This window comes from Alligator sinensis, unplaced genomic scaffold (genome assembly GCF_000455745.1).
Source record: "Alligator sinensis unplaced genomic scaffold, ASM45574v1 scaffold54_1, whole genome shotgun sequence".
Classification (NCBI taxonomy): Eukaryota; Metazoa; Chordata; order Crocodylia; family Alligatoridae; genus Alligator; species Alligator sinensis.
In genome coordinates, this window is record NW_005841962.1 from 3,019,515 (window position 1) to 3,040,375 (window position 20,861).

Consider the following 20,861-nt stretch of genomic DNA (forward strand, 5'->3'; position numbering starts at 1 on the left):
TTTCTCCAGCCCATAGTTAACACCTAGGCAAGAAAAAGGCACAAAATCATACCAACTTGCTTATTTCAAACTAACATCACTCCCCTCCCCCCCCCAATTCCACATATGAAATTTAGTATCCAATTTGAAGACACTCAAATAGCCAATAAAAGAGGCCTTATTGCTAAAATAAGTAAAGCAGGTGTAAACAACCTGTGGCACATGTGCCACAAGCAGCCTGTGGGGATGGCATGCAGCAGATCAGGGAGGGGGTAGAAGGAAGAGCACACTGGGTAAGGGAATGGGATTGGAGGGGCACCCAGGGAAGATGCAGGGCTTACTTTTGTGGCACACTTGCCAAAAAGGTTGGCCCCCACTGAAGCAAAGCAGTTGTAAAACTGACTTTTATCAGTGTATATCTTTATACAAAATTAATATGGTTATAAATCTTAATGACACTATCCAGATATTTCTGATGTAGATGCAATCCAACTTGCTGGTTTAAAAAAAAAAAAAAAAAGAGATTGAATATTTGCTCTCCTTCCTTTATTCCTGCCAACACAGTTCCAAGTTTTACAATCTTTATAGTTTAAAATTGCAACTGCTACATTTTAAGACTCATTAACTTTTTTTCAAGTACTAGATATCAATTTTTGCTATATAAAATATTATTCCCAGGAGCGATATTTCCTTTGATGTTGTGAACGTACAGATTAGGGCTGTGCGAAGCTTTGGTAGCCGATTCAATTCGGAGGAGATTTGGCCTGATTTGGGGACTGAATCTCTGAATTCGAATTGAATTAGGAGACCAATTAAAAGCTCAGAACTGATTTGGAGATTTGGCCACAGAATAAACAGGCACCTGACACAGCTGCCTCCAGTTGGTAAGTCTGCTGGGGTTGGAGGAGGGAAGGGGCTAGGACTAGCTGCCCAGTCCAGGCAGGGGGCACAGGACTTGGGGAGGGTGTGGGATGCGGGCGCAGCAGCACTTAGAGTGGGGGCTCTGCCTTGCTGCTGTTTGCCCAATCTGACAGAGGGGGCAGGATGTGGGTGTGGGTCACTCCAGGCAGAAGGGGGCACAACAGCAGCAGGGCACAGCCCCAGCTCCCAGCGCTACTGCGCCCACATCAGCACTGGGTGCAGGGGCTCTGCCCTGTTGCCGCCTGCCTCCCTTCTGCCCAGAGCGAGCTGCGCCTGTGTCCCCACACTGCCCCAGCAGGACAACTGGCAGCAGGGCAGAGCCCCCACTCTGAGTGCTGCCATGCCCGCATCCCATTCCACCCACACCCCGCCCCGAGTAATGCAACCCCGCCACCCCAGCTGGGCACCTTGTCCAGGTTCCAGCTGCAATCCCTCCCCGCCGCACCACGCCCCTTCCCTTCCCCAACCCCAACAGACTTGTCAGCTGCCTGTTTAGTCTATAGCTGAATCTCCAAAGCAGTGCCAAATCTTTTGGATGTGATTCGGTCGAATCATATCACTGGCATCCAAATCCGAAGTGAATACTTGCCGCTTCGCACAGGCCTAATACAGATATTAATGTGATACAAGTAAAACCTTTATGAAGGATACAAGCGATTGAATTCTAGGCTTTATAGTAAATATTACTCAATTTTTGGACACACAGCATTAGGTACATGTAGTACATGGTAGTGGGACTTAAAAACCTAGTGCTGAACCACTGACATTCACTGAAAGTACCAGCAGAAAATTACCATCAATGCCTTTTATCCACCCAAACCTCTTAAATTTGACAAATCGTTAAGAAGTGCAGGGTAGGTATTCTTGTTTCAGCTAATACTACCATATGAACAATACCATACAAAGCCTAGACCAGTAGTTCTCAACCATTTTAGACTCAAGGCACCCATTGTTAGGACTTGTTATGTAGTAATTTTGGGTGGCTCTTGGAGCTCTTAACACCTGGATTGTCCACACATTAACATCTGAAACAAATTTTAGGGGTATAGGTTATAGCCGTGTTGATCTAAGGACATAGGCAGACAAGGTTTTTTGGGTAAATCTGATATCTTTTATTAGACCAATTAAATAGTTGGAAATTATTTTCTTATCAAGCTTTCGGGTTTAAAAACGCCTCTTCAGCCTGATGAAGGATCTGCAGTTGGTGTGTGCTCTTCCATCCAAAGAAACTGATTTTAAGCACTTATTATGTAGCTCAAAGTTGCACCACTCCAGGGCAGGATTTCTCTCTGATCTGTGCTACCCAGCTTGCCACTGTAGGCTACATCTTAGTGTAAACACCCTACCCCCGCCCCTTCTGCTGGCTCAGATTGGGCCTTACTGCTCCCCCCACCCAGCATCCCAAATCCCTGTTTGCTGTCCTCCCCTTCCTCTCCCCTTGCTTATTTGTGGCTGCCTGTACTACTTGTCCCAGGGGAGCAGGCAGGGAAGGCTTAACCTGTCAGCAGCATCTGGGCAGGCAGGTTAACCCTTCCCTGCCTGCTCCCCTGGGTCAGATAACACAGCCAGGCATTAAATGGGGACCCAGATGGGCAAGGGGGGAAGCCCACAATGGGAAGTGTGGGGAGATTCTTGTTTTTCAGTGCTCCAGGGCCCTGTTGGCTTGAAGTGTGACTGCTCCAGATTTAAGCTAGTTCTATTACCAATCGACATTTGTATGACTCACAACGCAAGGTGTAACATGGCCCACTCAAGGAACGCTTGGAAAATACTAGTGCTAAACTTTCACTTATTTCTTGAGTGCAGAAAAACAACAGAGCAATTCAGTTATTGCAAAGAACCCAAAAATACCATACCAGGTCAGAATGTTCTTGACACAATGGATTCCTACTTGAAATCTCAGAGTTTATACTGTGAATTATATGTAGGTGTTTGCACTTCTAGTTCACAGCACCCTGGTTGAGAATTACTGGCCTAGAAGCTTCAAAAAAGAACTCAATAATGACTACCTGATATGCTTCTGCAGCTGATGTTAACACCTGCTCTACAGCACCAACAACAAAGACTCCCTTCTTGATATGTTCCCTGAGAAAGAGTCCAGCTGAAGCAGAATCCAGCAAGTCAAATATCTGTTCATTGTAGATTTCAATAAAGGAGCACTTGCAGAGAAAACTCTTTCCAGTGCCAGCCTGCAAAACAAGGACATTTCCAGTGTTGATATACCACTGTTACAAAAAAAAATAAAATCAGGTCTCTAACAAAGTACTACCATTTATTTTACAAAGAAATGGTTATTGCGGCTATATTTTATACAACAACATCACTTATTATTCCAAAAAACAACTTTTACCCTGAAAGCTAAATAAATTCATCTATGCAGAAATGTTCTGGCACTTGTATCCATCAACTGACAAAGCACTAAACAACAAATACTCCTTTACTAGGAGTAAAGATGTAAAGCTAAACGTCATGCTATCGTTTTTACTTAGCCAAAGGTAAACAATTCAACTACTTATTAAGGTCAAAGAGAAATGTCTTTGTTTACAAAGATAAAAATAAAATTTTACCTTTTCCTTTTCACGTGCAATCAGAAAAAACAAATATTCAAAACTCCGAGGAATTACACCTCTCAGATTATGAGTGAAATTATCAGAATCAGATGGACCTAAAAAGAGGTTTAATAGGGGATATATAGAGGTTTAATTAGGAATTATTATTCAACAACAGCAGCTGGCTCTCATATAATATTATGCAACATTGTGACTACAAGTTTATCACCAATAATTTATAGCAAAAGAGGAAGAAATTGAGCCATTTCTCCTATAAAGACTTGGTTTTCTTGCATCACCTTAGATTTTAAAAGATTAACACTGAAGTAAAATAATTCCTGTGAAAGCTGATACATTTACAGTTAAAGATACTCAAAGTTTGTTTACCCATAAAAGAGATACAAGTATGCAGATTTCCCCACTAGTGTCCTAACCCTTCATGGGATCACCTATCAAAACTGAGAGAATAGTTCAATATTCATGTGCACTCAAATCAGTCCCCTCAACCATGCAGTCCTTTCAGTTTGGTACTATAAACAACCCCTCTGATGTTAAGTAAAGCAGGAAACAGAACAAAAAGTGCATTTAAAATTAACATCACAAATAGCACCAATACTTTAAATTTCCTTTATGTACAAATGGACCTCAATTTCCAGTCTAGTCTTCCAAAAATTCTGTATATTTTAATAAGAGAAGAAAGGTACTTACTTAGACTATCTCACTAGGAATTAAATTGGGTTGGGGGAAGGGAGGCAAAGGAAGGGGAAAGAGAGAAAAAGAAATCCAAGAAAATACTTTTAGAATATTTAAAGGCACTTGGATACAAATATTTGATTTACTAGGTTTACTTCAGCTAAGAATAAAGAAATAGGTCTTCTTCAATTGGAAAAGATGCCAAGTTAGTAACTACTCCTCATTCTCTTGAAAGACTGAGATAAATTACTCCAAGTGCTATAAAAATGTTAAAGTAATAAAAGGTACCTGATGAAAAATGAAAACCCCACATCATACATCATTTACAAGGCATGAAGAACACAATATTAAAACTAAACCACATTACAGAACAAAAATATTTAAAAAACCACTGTTCATAATAAATCATTATGCGCTTACCTATCATAGTAAATGTTTTCCCTGAACCAGTCTGACCACTGAAGGAAAGAAAACAAATAAACAAAACTTTATTTTAGCAATGACATCACACATTAAACCTTATCTTCCAGGTCAGTCGATATGCTATCAAGCACGCAAAAAGCCACACTCTATAGCAGTGGCTCCCAAACTTTTTTTCTCCGCACCACGCTGCTGGAAGCGGAGTGCAGTGGTGACGGCCCAGGGGTGGGGGAGCTCCCAGCACACAGCACAGCTTGTCTTTTCTTTGAGGCACCACCAGCATTGCCCCCGCAACCCTCATTTGGGTTGTGACCCGGGGTTGGGAATTGCTACTCTATAACATCAATCTATATCTTGACACAAGTCAATTAGTATTCATTTACATGTAATTTTTAGAAACATAGGACTGTGAAACTAAAAGTTTATTTAATATGAAATAAATGTAAATTACTTACTAAGCAAAGATGGTCCCATTATAACCATTCATACAAGATTCAACAATGGTTTTGGCCACACTTGAAAACACTGACTCCTGATAAAACAAAATACATGGCATCTGGAATCAAGATTTCATAAACAAAGCAGCAAGGTCTCCTTCTCAGTATTGTCTATAGCTTAAGGAAATTTGTTGCAATAGCACAACATGAAGAGCTTTATGTATTTACATGTTGATCGTGACAATCATTTAATGCATCATTTCTGGTGGTCTTTCTTGAGGTCATCAAAATAAACGCACCAACACATCCCAGCCCCTTATTAACATGGGACCTAAAAAAATAAGTTTTATTTTTTATTTTCTTATAAGTAGTGAATCAATTGCTTTGTGTTATGCTGGATAAAGTTTTTCTACTACCACCATCTATTTTTGTGTAGTCCTCTATTTGGACTAGGGGTCTACAAAACTTGAGGTAGCTGCCAGTTTCATGGGGAGATTGCAGAGCCGGCCACCATTTTTGCCAGCTGATAACGGCACCCCTACCCCCCATAACTCTGACTTGTCAAAGGCCCCTGGTAGCCCCACCCCTTGCCACTGATTGGCTGTGATGCCTGTCCGTCATGCAGCCTCACCCCTCACCACCAATTGGTTGAGAGGGGCAGGGTCACAAGCAGCTTTCTTGGCCAGTCAGTGGTAAAGGGTGGGGGGAAGCAGTGATCTTAGGTTTTCCTTCATGCTGGCAGCCCCTCTCCCACAGCCAGGCCATAGAGCCATGAGGACTCCTGGATTCCTCTGGGGAGCCAGCATTTTGCTTTCAGTATGTTTTGCTTTTTTGCAGATTTTGCAGGCATTGCCCAGTTTTTCAGGAATTCCAGATTTTGCGATTTCTGCAAAGTAGTGATTCCAGTAGGTTCCTACTTATGACTGTAACAATGGTCTAATTTGTCTAAATAAAATGCTTTATTAGGAGCAGTATATAGTATACGACAGAGGTGACCAACCTGTAGCACACATGCCACAAGTGACATAGGAAGCCTCCATATGATAAAGGCAGGTAGGAAAGGGAGCAGGAAACAGCAACATAAGACAGGGAGCAGAAAGCACAGCAACAGATCAGGCAGGATGCACAGCACAAGCAGCAGAAAGCAAAGCAACAGATTGGGCAGGGGAAGGGCACCAAAGTAGCACTCAGTGAGGGCTTGGTGCTTACTTTGTGGCACACCAGCCAAAAAGGGTGGCCACCACCATTAAAGGATGATGATATGCTTTCCATCATTAAACAAAAGTTTCCCAGTTATAACATAGAATTTTGCATGCACATGTATGGCGTAACATGGTCCACAGCAAATAAAGTCCTTCTTATAGAATGGATGATCAGAAGACGAAGTTACCTTTTGTTAGAGTTGTAAAATTTAATTTCTTGTGCCCTTTACAAATAGTTTGATACCCGCCTTCTCCCCCTTCCAAACACGTTACAAAGTCCACAGCTAGCCAGCCAGCATCCCAGGGATATAGCAAATATTCTTAAAAAAGAGGTAATCCTTCACAATCAGTCTCTACTATGGGTATGCTAAATAACCACACCCTTCAAGGAGATGATGAATTTCTGTTTTAAAAAAGGGGCCATTAGAATAACACACCATTGGGGAAAGCACTTTTGTCACAGTAGGGAAACTGAGAGAGTATCTGTAGGATACTGGATTAGTAATCTTGGTGTCTAAAAGGATAGACAAATATTATCTTGATCTTAATTAGAACAGGAAAGACTTCTACTCCAGTAAACAAATACACTGGGGGGGGAGGGGAGGGGGAAAGAGGCCCACAGGATATGCATAATGTAGGCTCCCCAAAAATCCATGTAAATGGCCAGATAAGAAACCATATCTAAGCTTTACCTTGAGAACAAGTTTTAAATCTTTAGCTTTCCCATGCATAGGGGATATCTTTAGGCCTTCACCAGGGGGGCTAAGTATCTTGGCTGACAGGAGATTTGGCAGGAGACCCTGATAGAAAGTGCAGAGGCAAGGGCTGACTTCTAACCTGTTGAGCTGAAAAAAAGCTGCCTTCTTGGGTTTAAGATGCAGAATAAAGTCAGAATAGTTTTGCTTTTTCTTTTGCTTGTTTTTTCTTTTTTGTTGCCTGTAGCTCAGCATATGGTTACTGATTTCTTATATTTGCTCTTATTTTCATAACTTTTTTTTTTGGTTATAACTTACTTATTGTCAGGATAAGTGCAATTCCAGAGTATTCAACCATACAAGCAGTCCTCTTCCGTGGAAGGGGAGATCCATCTTTTCTGAGTGTATGACCAGATAAGGGTGCAATTCTTCTAGCTGCAAAATCCCCTATGCAAAGAGCTGGCAAGGCCTAGGTGAGATGGGCAAAGCTGAGGCACCATTGATTGGGGGGTGACTTCTGGCACCTCTCAGTCTGTCCTCAGTAGTCAAGCAACAGATGCCAAAGAGGGGTTTGGGAGTGAGGGGCATCCGTGTAGGTGTAAGAACACCCTGGAAGCCCCTCTCAAATGCACGCCTGGCTGTATGAGAGGTCAGGGCATCACAGCTACTACCAAATGAAACTGAGTCACATTACAAGGCAAAGGCTTCGGGGACAGGCAGAAAATGAAAGTGCAATAGGACTGCTGTCCATCAGATATTTAGAATTTCAAAAAAGGAGCTACTTGGGAATTGGCTAAACATCGTATGAAGAAAAAAAATAAGGAAACCCTGCCTTCCAATACTAGACATTTTATAATGGTACTCCTTAAAGCAAATGATTGAAGTGGTATTCTAAAATCATATAACCAGTATATCTGTTTAAAGAGCAAGTACGTCAGAAGCTGACCTAACTACTCAAAAAGAACACCATCGCATATTAATCTACATAATTTTTTTAATGAGTTAGAAATTAAACCTTGCTGCTAACTTAGCTGTATAAAAATAGTTAGCAGTCTATCTATGGTAATGGTTCTTAACTTTTTTAGATTTGAGGCACCCCTTGATAGACTCAAGGTACTCCTCAGAAAATGCCAGCTCTTGGGTTTCACTTGTTTTTTTCTGTAATAAAAAAACAATAGAGCAATTCACAACAGGTTAGAATGTTTTTGACACTATGGGAACCTATTTGAAATCCCTTGATTAATCTTGTAAATCATGTTTGCACACCTAACAATGGCTAACATTGTGTGGCACTTCACAGCACACTTAAAAGGATCTCAAAACACTCCAAGGAAACATGCCACTCTGGTTGAGAATCATTGGTCTATGGTATTACCATAATGTCTACAAATGCAAACTGAAATTCTAAAAGAAACTTTGATAAAAGAAATTTTAAAACACACTGGAGAAAAAAAATGAAAACAGAACTTGCTCAGTAGTAGTTAAAACCTACTGTAGCATTACCAGTAAGTATGAAAACAGGGATTCATACCTTATTAAATATTTTTTATAGACATTGCAACCATTTTTTTTCACTTTATCAAAGATTGTCAACCCCCTTTCAAAGCTGTTACCTGGGTTGTGTCTATATTTGCAACATGGTCAAAAGTGAAGATCTTGGGTTCAGGCTTCGAATGCAGACGGATAGTATTTGATGAAAGAACTGATAAGCACAAGCCTTGATCCCCATCAGCTACTGTAGGTCCTTCTGAAGGAGGACGCACTCTCACATAAACCTTGATGGCATCACCTTCAGCACTAAACGAAGCAATGTTCATATATAAAATATTTATCAAAAAACTGAAAGACTGATTTCTAAATTGTGAGATTATAGTAGTAAAATTAAGGAAGCAAAAGTTTTACATAGGCTTATCTGAAATTATACCAAAATCTATCTGTAAATTTGAATTCTATAAATCTACAACTTTAAGGTATGTTGAAAATTGCAAAATGAAGGAAAAAAAAATATTGTTTCATATAACCTGAAACTATACTCCATTGGCTGTCACCAAGGCCAGATTAAAAAAAGGCCTTGAACATCTCCAGGGTTATAACAGTTAAAGTTATATACTTTGTGAAGAAGCATTAAGCCTCACCTTACTGGGCTCAAGCTTATCTGTTACTAGTAAAAAGGAAGCAGCTGTGGGCAAATGGCATGTTATGCCATACTTGCATAATGAAAAGTTACTTAAAAACTGTCCTTTGAAGCATTTGATGTTGGCCACCATAGGAAACAGGACACTGGAGTACACAGATCATGGTTGTGATCCAGTACCTATAATTCAACCCACTTAATTAACAGAAGGACATACTAGTTAAAATTAGTCCAAGCACAATTGTACACATGACCATTTCTTGGCCCACATTAAGATGGTTTTTCTAAAAGCTCAATGTATGGCAATATAAAAAACAGGCTACCACGTATTCTGCAGTCATCTAAGATGACAGTCTCAAAGTTGGGTATACACGTGTTTACGGGCAATTTGTTTTACAAGAGAATCCACAAGATCATTCATTCTGGCCCCCACCCATGACAGCCACCAAATTCACAACTATAAAACCCTAAAACATGTCTTTACAAAATGGCAGAAAATGCAAGAGCACAGGTCAATATCCTACCACTGTAGCAGCAGTTCATGAGAAGACAAATTTCTATTCCACCACAACGTTTAGAAACTCTAAACCCTCAAAAATCACTTTGCCAAACAGAATACAGTTTAAAATGCATCATAAAACAAATAGCAAATAGATAGTTACCTAAGCGAATTTGACGAAGGTAATGCTGGATTGCGCGCATCTCCTGTAAAACAAAAGGGGAACAACGCTCATAAAACTTCACAGGAAAACCATTTGTAGCTATCAGTAAAGGATTAGGAGAATATATTCCAAATTATATTGGGAGAGAGAAAAAAGAAAGACATTTGCATACTTACAAAACCATTTAAACATGTTTTACATTGTAACCGGCAATAATAGGAAGTAGCAAAAAAATTTCATCTACCATATTCCTTTGCTAGATATCTGGTTTAGTGCTTCTGGCATATCTAGTGGAAGCACTAAACTTTCAAGGCAAACACTTGCATATGTTTAACTCTATGAATGGTGCAACCCTATTGAATTCAGTGGGGCTGCTCAAGTGCATTAAGTTATGTGCATGTTTGCATCAGGCCACAGATTTTTAGCTATGGTTACAGATTCCCATATAATGGAGTTTTAAAAAGCTTTAAACCATAACAGGTAGATATCACAGAACATTAAGTTTTGACACATATTAGCCAAAAGAAATTTCATTGCATAACAGCTAAGCAGCTGAAATAGTGTGTTTTTTTTTTTGTTTTTTTTTTTTAAACAGTGCTCAAGTAAAAGTAAGATGAACTCTATGAAATATCCAAACTTCTACCATCTTTGCTCTCACCATCAGCATAACGAAAACAATTGTACTAGGACAGGGAGTTCCACAAGACCCATCAATCCTCCTTAATGAGAACCAGCTAGCAGTAGCCCAAAAGTTCAGCTACCTAGGTTTTACAGTGACTACTAACCTTGCACTGGATGAAGAACTTAGTGTTCATATCAGAACTTAGTGTTCATATCAGAAAGACTGCCACCACCTTCAGCAGACTAGAAGAGCACAGAACAACTCAAAGCTTACCATCAAGACCAAAATGCTAGTGTACAAAGCTTGCAAACTCAGCACTCTGATGTATGGTGGGGAAACATGGATAGCTTATGCACATCAAGAGAAAAAGTTAAACTGCTTCCACCCGTGCTGTTTATGCCATATACTCAACATCAAATGGCAAGATAAAAACTTACCGCTGCAGAGGTTCTTCAAAGGGCAAGTTTACCAAGCATGAGAACCCTACTCAGACACTGATAACTGAGCTGCCTAAGCCATCTAAGCAGATCAGAAGATGGATGCATACCCACGGACATGCTATACGGGGAACTATCGAGAGGAACAAGAACAACAGGACATCCCAAGCTTTGCTACAAAGACACATACAAGTGAGATATGAAGTAGAGGTGCACTGATACATCAGTCCAATATTAAATCAACACCAAGATAGGGAAAATTGACAGCATCAGAAATCGGCTTACAAGTGAGATATGAAGTAGAGGTGCACTGATACATCAGTCCAATATTAAATCAACACCAAGATAGGGAAAATTGACAGCATCAGAAATCGGCTTTTTTTGCCCGATGTGGCCAATAAATGCTCTGTGCAGGTGTACAGCCGCAGCATGTATGTGGCCAGGAGCACAGCCCGGTGGCTCAGAGGCTGGCATAGAGCTGGTATGGTGTGGAGGCAGGGGTGGGGAGTCAGACTGAGGCCCCCTGCAGTGAGGGAGTGGGGCAGGGGCAGGCGCTGCTCAGCCAGGGAGGGGCACAGGATGGATCCACGAGCGGCTCATCCAGAGGGGGGGCCTGCCACTACATGCACGCTGGGAGGGCATGGGTGCCCCCAGATCTGTGCGTGAGGTGGCACTGGGGCTCTGGCCACAACAACCCCCCCTCCCCCTGTGCACCCCGAGCCCAGCCCAGCCCCTTTGCCGGGAAGTACCCAGCACAGGTCCTGGCTGCAGCCCACCCTCGCCCCATGCACAGATCTGGGGGCACATGTCCCCCATGCCCTCCTAGGGTATGTGCAGCAGCAGGAGCTGTCCTCCCCCCCCCCGAAAAGCTGCTTACAGCTCCATCCCATGCTCTGCCCCAGCTGAGCAATGCCTGCCCAGGCCCCACTCCCTCCCTCGCTGTGCGGGCCTTGATCTGCACCCCGCCATGCCCCTTCCCCCACACCAAACTTAATCAGCCCGATGCTGGTCTCCAAGCTGCCCGGCTCTATATTGGAATCAGATTGGTTTGGCCAATATAGGTCCTTAAAAATCAGCCATCGGTACCAACCCAAAAAATCTCTATTGGTGCACCCCTAATACGAAGGCATTTGTAATTGATCCTGACCAATAGGAAACCTTGGCAGGTGATCATAACAAGTGGCATCACCATCTCCATTAAGTTCACAACAGAAATTGACTCCAACAGCTTGAAGAGAAAAAAGCCCATAGGAAGCAAGCAGCTCCTGAACTGCCCAACCATAACATATGCATTTGTAACCACTGCCACAGATCATGCTGATTAAACTATTCAGTCACATGAGACATTGCAAACCATCTACATCATGGTCTACAATATCCACTGTCTCCTGTAGATGAAAGGATGCCAAAGCAAGCTACCATCTATTTAACCATGGTTAAATGCTCCATAACAAATATCTGTAAGGCCTCCCCTAGCACACAGTAAGCTTGAGTCTGTATTTTGGCTTCAACAGCAGGACTTGCTAACAGTGTAGGGAGAGGCTTAAGATTGAAAATTATCATCTCTACTACATCAACCTGCTTCCCAATGAAAGAGTCCCAGACACACTACACCTGATATCTCTTGATTTACTTGAGGACACTGAAGCAGCATACTATGCTATAAACTTACAAAAAAAGCCAATGCAACTTTCAAACGTGCTGCATCAAAACTGCAAATTACACCGTGAAAAATGCAATAGTGAAATGGTGAAAACACAAGAATGAAAAATGCAGTCAGGGAAATCAATCAAGGCTCATGGACAGAGGTGATATCTTTTATTAGACGAGCAAGATTTTTAGAAAAAAAAAAGTCTTTAATTAAAAAAAAGTCTTTTAATTGCAATTAAAAGTCTTTAATTGCTTTTGGGCACAAACACCCTTCATCAGGCATCAGGGAAAAGACTGTCAGGGAAACCAGGAATATGTGTATATAATGAATACATGTAACTGATAGAAAATTAGCGTGTGTATATACATATGCACACCCAATGGATAGAAAATTAATTACTAATTATTAATTATAAGCATGTGTGTATACACACAATTAACAGTTTGGAAATGTATATGCACACATATGTGCAATTGCTAGTGCTAAGAAAATAATTAGGGAGCATGTGTGTGTAACTGATCGTTAATTAGGATGTGTGAGATGAACTAGAAAATTAGTTCTCTCTCTCTCTGGCTTATACCTACACACACACACACACACACACACACACTTATATCTACATGCAGACGCACATACATAGGCACGTATACAGGTGTAACCCATATGGATCAGATGGGATGGACGGTACATCCCGCTCGCCGGCCCCCGACGCACAAGGAACTAGAAACCCAGTCGAAGTGGATGAGGGGGTCGGTCGCCAACGGGACAGCGAGTCACTGAACTAGCCCGATCCTTCCTTTCCTGCACGGCTGACGCGGGGGGACGGAGCCTGGGCAAACCGCGACGCAGCTGCTTCCCGCCGAAGACAGTGCCCGCCGCCCCGCTCTCACCTCCTCCCTTTGCTGGAGCCGCCCCCCAGGAAGTGACGAGACCCGCCAAGCCTCCCCCCGCGGGGTCGCTGCCAAGGCGCGGGCAGCCCCCACCCCGGCCCGCTCAGCTCCGCTCCACCGTCTCCTTTAGTCCCGGGCGCCATGGTGCCCGCGCCCGGCGCGACACCGCCGCTCAAGATGGCGGCCGGTTCAAATTTGGCGCTTAGCGCCAGGAAAAGCGGAAGTAGCGTTCAACCAGGAAGCCGCCGCGGGGAAGTGGCCTTCGTCACGTGATGCGGGGCTGTCCACCCTGGCCTCTGTCCACCCCGCCCCTCCCCTCTCCTGGCGGAAGTGCGTCGTCGGTGCAGCGGCGCGCGGGCTGTTCCCTCGAGAGGCGGCGGCGGCCATAAGCAAGCGGGACCAGGTGTCCTACGTGCCGCCGGCCGAGCCCGCCTTCCTCAGCCGCTTCAAGAAGGAGGTCGGGTACCGCGAGGGGCCTACGGTTGACACCAAGGTAACGGCCCGCCGCGAGGCCTGCGTGACGTCACTGTGCCCTCACCCATCAAGGCGGTGACGTTAAAGCCCCGCCCCTGAGCGCGGGGGCACTGCCCTCCATGGCCACGCTCGCTTCGCGCCCTTAGTGTGAGGTGTATCAGGTCCCCCCAGGGGCGGTGGGCAGGGCCTAGCTACCTCCGTGCAGCCTGCAGTGTTGCCCGCTGTATGATAAGTATTGTATTTGCACTTTAATTTCAACCCTGGTATGATGTACTATCGATAATAGTAAAAGTGTTCAAAATGCACCAGACAAGGTTCCTTGGGTGAATTTGATATCTTTTATTAGACCAACCCAAATGGCTGGAGAATAGTTATTAAGCAAGCTTTCGGGTTCAAAAACCCTTCATCAGGCTAAGGAAGCTTTAGCAGTTGGTGTGTGCTCTTCCACACGCCAACTGCTGAAGCTTCTTTAGCCTGACGAAGGGTTTTTGAACCCAAAAGCTTGCTTAATAACTATTCTCCAGCCATTTGGGTTGGTCTAATAAAAGATATCAAATTCACCCAAGGCACCTTGTCTGCCTGTGTCCTTAGACCAACACGGCTACAACCCAAACCCCTGCAAAATGCACCATAATTTTTGAGGCAGCTCATTGTTGCGGCCTATGCAAAACCCAGGTCGCTTTGAGAGAGTCTTAACCGACATCTGGGTTTGCTGTTGGCAGTTTTTTTTTTTGGGTGAGTACTCGCCTCAAAATAAAGAAATGCTTTAAGTTTAACCCAATTCTCACTCACTCACTGGTGGCTGACAGTGATCAAGATCAAGTAAATAAGACTTATTTGTATACCTTTTTTTTTCAGTGTATGATAGTTTTTCAGAAAATATGATAATTTCATATTTAAGACCTGGCAACACTGGCATCCAGGCTCCCTGCAGCGGGTTGGCAGGCAGCAGGGAGAAGAGGCTGGCAGGAATGGGTCATTGCACGATAAATGTAGAGTGGCTGTCTTTGCTAAGTCCTTGTTGTGCCCTATAAAGGTCCATAGGGCTTTAAAAAGAGCCAACCGAGCCCCCAAGGCCTGGAATAGACTCCCTCCAGAGGTGGTGGGAGTCTGCTTACTATGGACTCTTAAGAACCGTTTGGATGGTTATCTTCCTGGGTGATATGACCCCAGCTGACTTCCTGCCCCTGGGACAGGGGGCTTGACTTGATGATCTTCCGGGGTCCCTTCCAGCCCTAATGTGTATGAAGCCGGCCCCCATACTAGTGCTTGAAATGGTGTAACGGCTTTCTAGGTGGTTGCTGTCCAGTTTCAATGGTTTAATGTGGGACTGAGCCATTAGTGCCACGCCCCTTGCATAGGGGCTGGCAAAGGACAAAACTTCAGCCTCTCACATAAGTTAAAGCAGCGCTTCCCAGGAGGTTGCCTTGTCCTTTCAAGAGTGTCATGGGGCATCACGCAAGGCTAGCACTGTTAGGGGTGCAAGTACGATTTGCAAGAGAAACCTCGAGATTTCCCCCAGGAATCCTTTTGTGTTTAAATCATCCCAATCTTGGGAAAGAGGGAGGGAGGAGAATCTTCCTAAACTCTTTGCCAAAGAAGAATAGCTCTGTTATGTTTCAGGAGTCAAAGAAAACCCAAGTGAAAACAAAGCCCTGGCATTTTCCAAGGGGTGCCTTGAGCCTAAGAAGGTTGAGAACCGCTTGAGCGAGTGCTGCATCAGCTTACATTTGACTGCAGTGGCCCCTAAGGGCTGGTCTAGCTGCTTAAGCACCGTATTAAAGGGTACAAGGCTGCTCTGGGATAACTGGAGAAACCTTGGTTCTTGGTTTAAGTTACCTTTGTAGTGTCCTTGTGATGGTGAACTTCAATCCTTTTCCTAATGTTTTCTGAAGCTTCTCTAGTGTGTCTGAACCACAGATTTCTGATTGGACATCAGTCTACATATAAATGTCAAATAAGTGGAATATATACCTTGTCTTAAACAGCAGCAGTTCCAGCTGTGTTCATGTATACAAGCATCTGCTGCTTTCTAGCCACTAAAAAGATGGGCATCAGCTCTTCTAGCATAAGATTTGACTGTAGCTTTGTGCCATTTGAGTATTGCATGTTGGGAAGGCTTGACACTGTCCCTATGTCTTTCCATCTTGAGCTTGCTACAAAAGTTGAACCAGAGACTGATCCTTCCCAGTACTGTTTGCTTAGGAACTTTGGTTTGGCATGGTCATCAGAGTTGCTTTTGTTTCTCTCATGTAGAGAGAGCAGCTTCCGGTCCCTGAGGAAGATGATGAGAGTGGTACTGACAAAGAGGATGAGCGCCCACAAGTGGTAGTGCTGAAAAAAGGTGACCTGACTGAAGAAGAGGCACTGAAAATTAAAGAGCAGATCAAAGATGCTTCTAAGTTAGGTATGTACTTAAACACTGAATCTGAAGCTGCTTGCCCTTTTGCTTTGTGTGTGATATATATGTTTGTGTGTGAGCATGATTGTGTACACACACGCACATGCACATGGACAGGGAGACACTACATGTATGGAGAAAAAGATTTGAATGATACATGTTTAATTTTCTACAATTTCCTGTGACCTGTCACTTACCGTTCAGAATTCTTCATGTAAATAACTTATCCCAGCAGTTCCCAAGCTGAGCTCTGTGGCCCATAGAACAGTTCCATAGTTTCTAGAGACCCAACTAATATAATCATGCTGTTTCTCATTTTTGTTTCCAGCTGTGAGGAATCAATAAGCTAAAATTACTGTGTTTGTGTGAAATTCATTTTGTTGTTCTCCATGAATAATCTCTTCAATATGTCTTTCAGTTTTCATCTTCTGTGTTCTGATGTATTTACATGAGCATAGGAAAAACATTTCAAATATGAGACTCGGACCATTAGGTTCTAATTTTAAATCCCTGGTTGACTGCTTCTCTACTCTGCAGTGTTAAAGGATAGTTGATGAACATGCCAAGTTTTTGTTAGGCCTAACAGGGGCAATAAACTTATAGCAAACTGCCTAAAGAAGATGGGGAATGAGAGCAGTCAGTGATAGCAGTAAAGGGCATAGCTGGGGTGAAGATGGGGAGTAGGGGAAGAGCTAAAGGAATTTAGCTTGCTTCTTTTCAGTCCTCACAACACTGAGTACAATTGATGGGGACTTCTCATTCTAACTACTTTAAATGTGAAGTTCTTGAGTCATATTTCATATGGGGTATTCAATATCTGGATATATTTGTTCCAACATGGGTAAATTTGAACTGGTAGCAAATAAGCATTCAAATGGCTGGAAGCAATCACACTAAAGTTCTCTTTATAATAAAAACTCCATGAAGTTTTTGTAGTGAGTTTGAAAGGAACATGAATCTTTTCAAAGTGCAGAAATTCACTTTTCCCCCAGACTGTAAGATCAAATGTCCCATTTAATTTATGTCTACCTTTAGCTTTTCTAAAAAGAAAGCTGAAACCTTCTTTGATATCGATAGCACTGCCTTCAACATAGCAAAAAAATGCACAATTTAAAGAAATTTAATTCAGCCTGAGCACACTTCTTCAGACAAATTTTAACTTGTATGTACATAACAACATACTACCACTGATGAAATGGGGTAAAAGAAATGAACCAGTAATCACATTAGTACAAGCTGGTTGGCTGAAGGTGAGAAATGATACAATAATGACCAGGGATACTGGTCTCAGCTGTGTCAGTCTAAAACCATGATAACTTCACAGCTAACAAGAAAGAAACAAAATTCAACACCCTGCCTGCAATCGGACACCATCGAGTAATGAGGCTGCTTCAACCTATTGTCTGTGCCTACTTTGCATACTCAAAGAGCAACCTTTTTAAAAATAGACTGTCCTACCCAGGAGAACTCTGCCATCTTTTAACTCTCCTGTGTAAGATGAAGTTTCATTTCACCTGGGAGAACTTTTGCAATCTTTGACTTCTCCTTTGCCTGAGGAAGGGTGTTTGGGCCTGAAAACTTGCAAAGAAAGCATTTTTTTGCTACTACTTAGTTGGTTTAATAAAAGATATTGTGTCTTCCCCAAGAGTTGTGTCTGATAATGATGACCACGAACCTAGATACAGCATTTTTTATTGTGTTTAATACTACTCCCAGTTCTAAGCGTGTAAAGAAAGAAAACCACAGGAAATTTCCTCAACTTGTTGAAGAGGTCATCCAAGAATGCAAAGAAGAAAATGGCAAGGGGGAAGTCTTTGTAAATAGACAATAAATATTTGGTGCAGCAAATGAAATGAGGAAATTTCTTGCATGCAGTTACCTTGGAAGTCTGAGATGTGACTATTCAGCCTATTATTCAGATATTGTCAACAGGGAACAAATTTCTGAAATGCATCATGCAATTCACAAAGTCCTCCACAAGCATAAGTTACCTCATGGTGTATAAGCAGGTGTTTCATTTCAAATATTTAAGTTTGTTGTCCTGTTTTAAGTAGTTGTGACTATACAAGATTCAGTGCACTAAACAGTCCTGCTCTCCTCTCTCCAACATCTGTGGAGGGGTAGCCATGCAGTTTAGAATGCTACTATGTAAATACCTGTACAGCTTGTGTGTTAATCCCATTTAAAATCTGGGAAGGCAGGACCAGCAGTTTACAGCTGTGGTGTGTGGCTTTTTTTTTTTTTTTAAAGAGGCACAAACCCCAGGTTGTATTAATTAAAACTGTTAAGAGTTGCGTCTATCTGTGTATATACATTGGAGAGTTTGAGGCAGGTTTTTCAGTCAGACATTGTCAACAGAGGGCTACATAGAGAAGCACTGAAATAAAGAAGATTTCAGAGTGATTTAACAGAATGCAGACCGACAATATTACTGTTTCAGTGGAAATGTCTTGATTTAATTAACATCAAAGAATGAAAACTGCTTAAGGACAAAATAAAAAAAAAAAAATAAAAAAGATCCAGAAAAACTGGAATATTTTTGGTGTTTAGCCATGCTGAATTTTCCAAATGCCAAGTGTATAAGTGGAGCTCAAAACCAAAAAAGAGGTTGACATAGAACTGCTGGAATGAAATTCTTTTTCTGCCATTTTGGTTATCCAGACTTCTAGTACAAATTTGTGCTAATGATGGAAGGTGTTCCTAGTACATTTCAGCAATATATTAGAAAATTACAGAAATAAAAATCTGAGAGAAAAGAGAACAATTAATTTTTAAAACATTAGTAGAATTCCGAATTTTTATTCCTGTCCAGCAATTCTGGAATCTTTTTTTTGTACATGGGGCACCTATACATGTGCTCTGGGGGTGTGGAGAGGGCGTGTTTTAATTATAGCAGCTCTCAGGAGCTGCTGTAATTAACACACCCTCAGCGTCTCATGTATTCAGCATCCTGCGTTTCAAAATAGTGGCAGAGGCAAGCTCATCTGAGCTTTAGTTAAAGCGCCTCTGCTACTTTTTGAAATGCGGGGATGCTGATACACAAGATGCTACAGGCATTTTAATCAAGTCCGCTCTGATGCATTCTAATTGGAACACGTTGGAGGACTTGTAAAAGTGCCCATTAAGATTGGATTGGTCAGTATTTCACAGTTGGTTAGCTGCTTAAAATGCAAGTAAGCATTATTTATTTCCAAAAGCCAGGTGACAAAAATCAGTATTCGTATCTGTTTAATATACTTAGAGGTTCCAGCTCCTGAACTGCAGACTCTTCAATTTTCAGAGCGTTCACAGCTTTAGGCTTATTTAAATACACATTTCATATGCTTAATAACATTTTTTTTCTTTCAGTTCTGTAAAGTCTGTGTAGATTTTCTTAGAAAAGTAGATTCTTTCTCAGGAAAATGTTAATATTTTAATTAGCCTGGAAAAGTGGTTAGCACCTTTCACACTGTACATCTTCTGTGGAACCAACTGCTCTGGTAGCCACAAAAATCATAAATGATCATATTGGGAAAAGAAGTGTCCTCCATTATTGTGTCTGAAAAATGATGTGGTCTATTAAAGTCTAGTTGGAAAAGTCCAAGAATAATCTATCTCCCTCAGTAAGGAGAATAACAGTTTGTGTAGAATGAAAGTGCATTGGGGTCAGAATAAGGCAGTGGTTTTTCAACCTTTTTAGGCTAGCTCTTAACTTTCACTGGTTTTTTTGACTGTGAAAAAATACCAGAGAATTTTTTTCATTGCAAAGAGCTCAGAAAGACCACAACAGGTCAAAATGTTTTTAACACTATGGATTCCTATTAGAAATCTCTGGGTTTATCTTGTACATCATGTGTATCTACACCATGCTAATATTGTGCATCAGCCTTAATGGGATGACAAGTTTATCAACTGCCCATGGCACCCTGGTTGAGAATCACTGGTTTAAATAATCTCTTTCACAGAGGATCATTAAAATTGAAGGATATATGGTATGCAAATTTTGCTGTACAGTTTTTCCCATGCTGCTCAGCCATCAATTTCAGTACCTCTGGTGCACCACCTCTGCATTTTTGATCTCCAGCGTTAAATCTCACAAATGACTGTTGCTGGGGCAAACTGTTTTTGGTGATATGCAGGTAGATGGTAGCAGGGGCACAAAGTGACTAAACTTTGAGGACCGATATTCTCTTTTCTGTCTCTCTCTGCCCCATGCTGTGGGCTCTTTCTGCTTGCCTGCCAGTTGAGATATTAACAGGTGCATCTTCTGCCTTGGCTGTGTTTGTTGATGGCTAGAATATGATATCTAGATGTTTATTTTTAGGAATTGACTTATAGGTAAAGTAGATATTGTATTAGAACAATGGTCCAGGGCAACAGCAAGAGTTAATTGATTTTTAAAAGCATTTTGTCACACAGTTTCACAGCCTTCAGGGAAGACAGGTTGTCTGCATCCAACGGATATACATATCCTGAGAAATTGAAAACATCCTAATTTTATTTTCATGATAGAGATAGACCGGGCTCTAGTGCCCACTTGCAAAAGCCCTTGGCTTTCCGGTTTTGGGGGAACAGACCAAATTAGGAGGACACTGGTAAAGCCCAAATTAGGATGTATATATGTAATAGATTTATGAAAATGAAACCTCGTGGCTGCCTATAAGTTCATCACGGGGGCACAGAAGGGAATTGGTGAGGTTTTATTCACCAAGGCG

At 42.0% G+C, this 20,861-nt stretch overlaps 1 protein-coding gene and 1 long non-coding RNA gene across 2 annotated transcripts in view; one reads left to right on the top strand and one right to left on the bottom strand.

The window, feature by feature from the left end:
• The window catches only part of KIF15 (kinesin family member 15), a 57,233-nt gene extending 43,722 nt beyond the window's left edge, over window positions 1-13,511 (bottom strand). The window contains exons 1-8 of the mRNA XM_014518522.2: window positions 13,417-13,511; window positions 9,693-9,735; window positions 8,510-8,693; window positions 5,018-5,094; window positions 4,563-4,600; window positions 3,468-3,565; window positions 2,910-3,089; window positions 2-23 (exon numbers count right to left, since the gene is read on the bottom strand). Of these exons, the coding sequence (XP_014374008.1) occupies window positions 2-23; window positions 2,910-3,089; window positions 3,468-3,565; window positions 4,563-4,600; window positions 5,018-5,094; window positions 8,510-8,693; window positions 9,693-9,735; window positions 13,417-13,435 (661 nt within the window). The 5' untranslated portion in view covers window positions 13,436-13,511. The remainder of the gene's footprint in view (window position 1; window positions 24-2,909; window positions 3,090-3,467; window positions 3,566-4,562; window positions 4,601-5,017; window positions 5,095-8,509; window positions 8,694-9,692; window positions 9,736-13,416) is intronic.
• Window positions 13,512-16,038: 2,527 nt separating this feature from the next.
• The window catches only part of LOC102372045, a 12,812-nt gene continuing 7,989 nt past the window's right edge, over window positions 16,039-20,861 (top strand). Inside the window, exon 1 of the long non-coding RNA XR_001357776.2 lies at window positions 16,039-16,173. This is a non-coding gene — a long non-coding RNA (uncharacterized LOC102372045). The remainder of the gene's footprint in view (window positions 16,174-20,861) is intronic.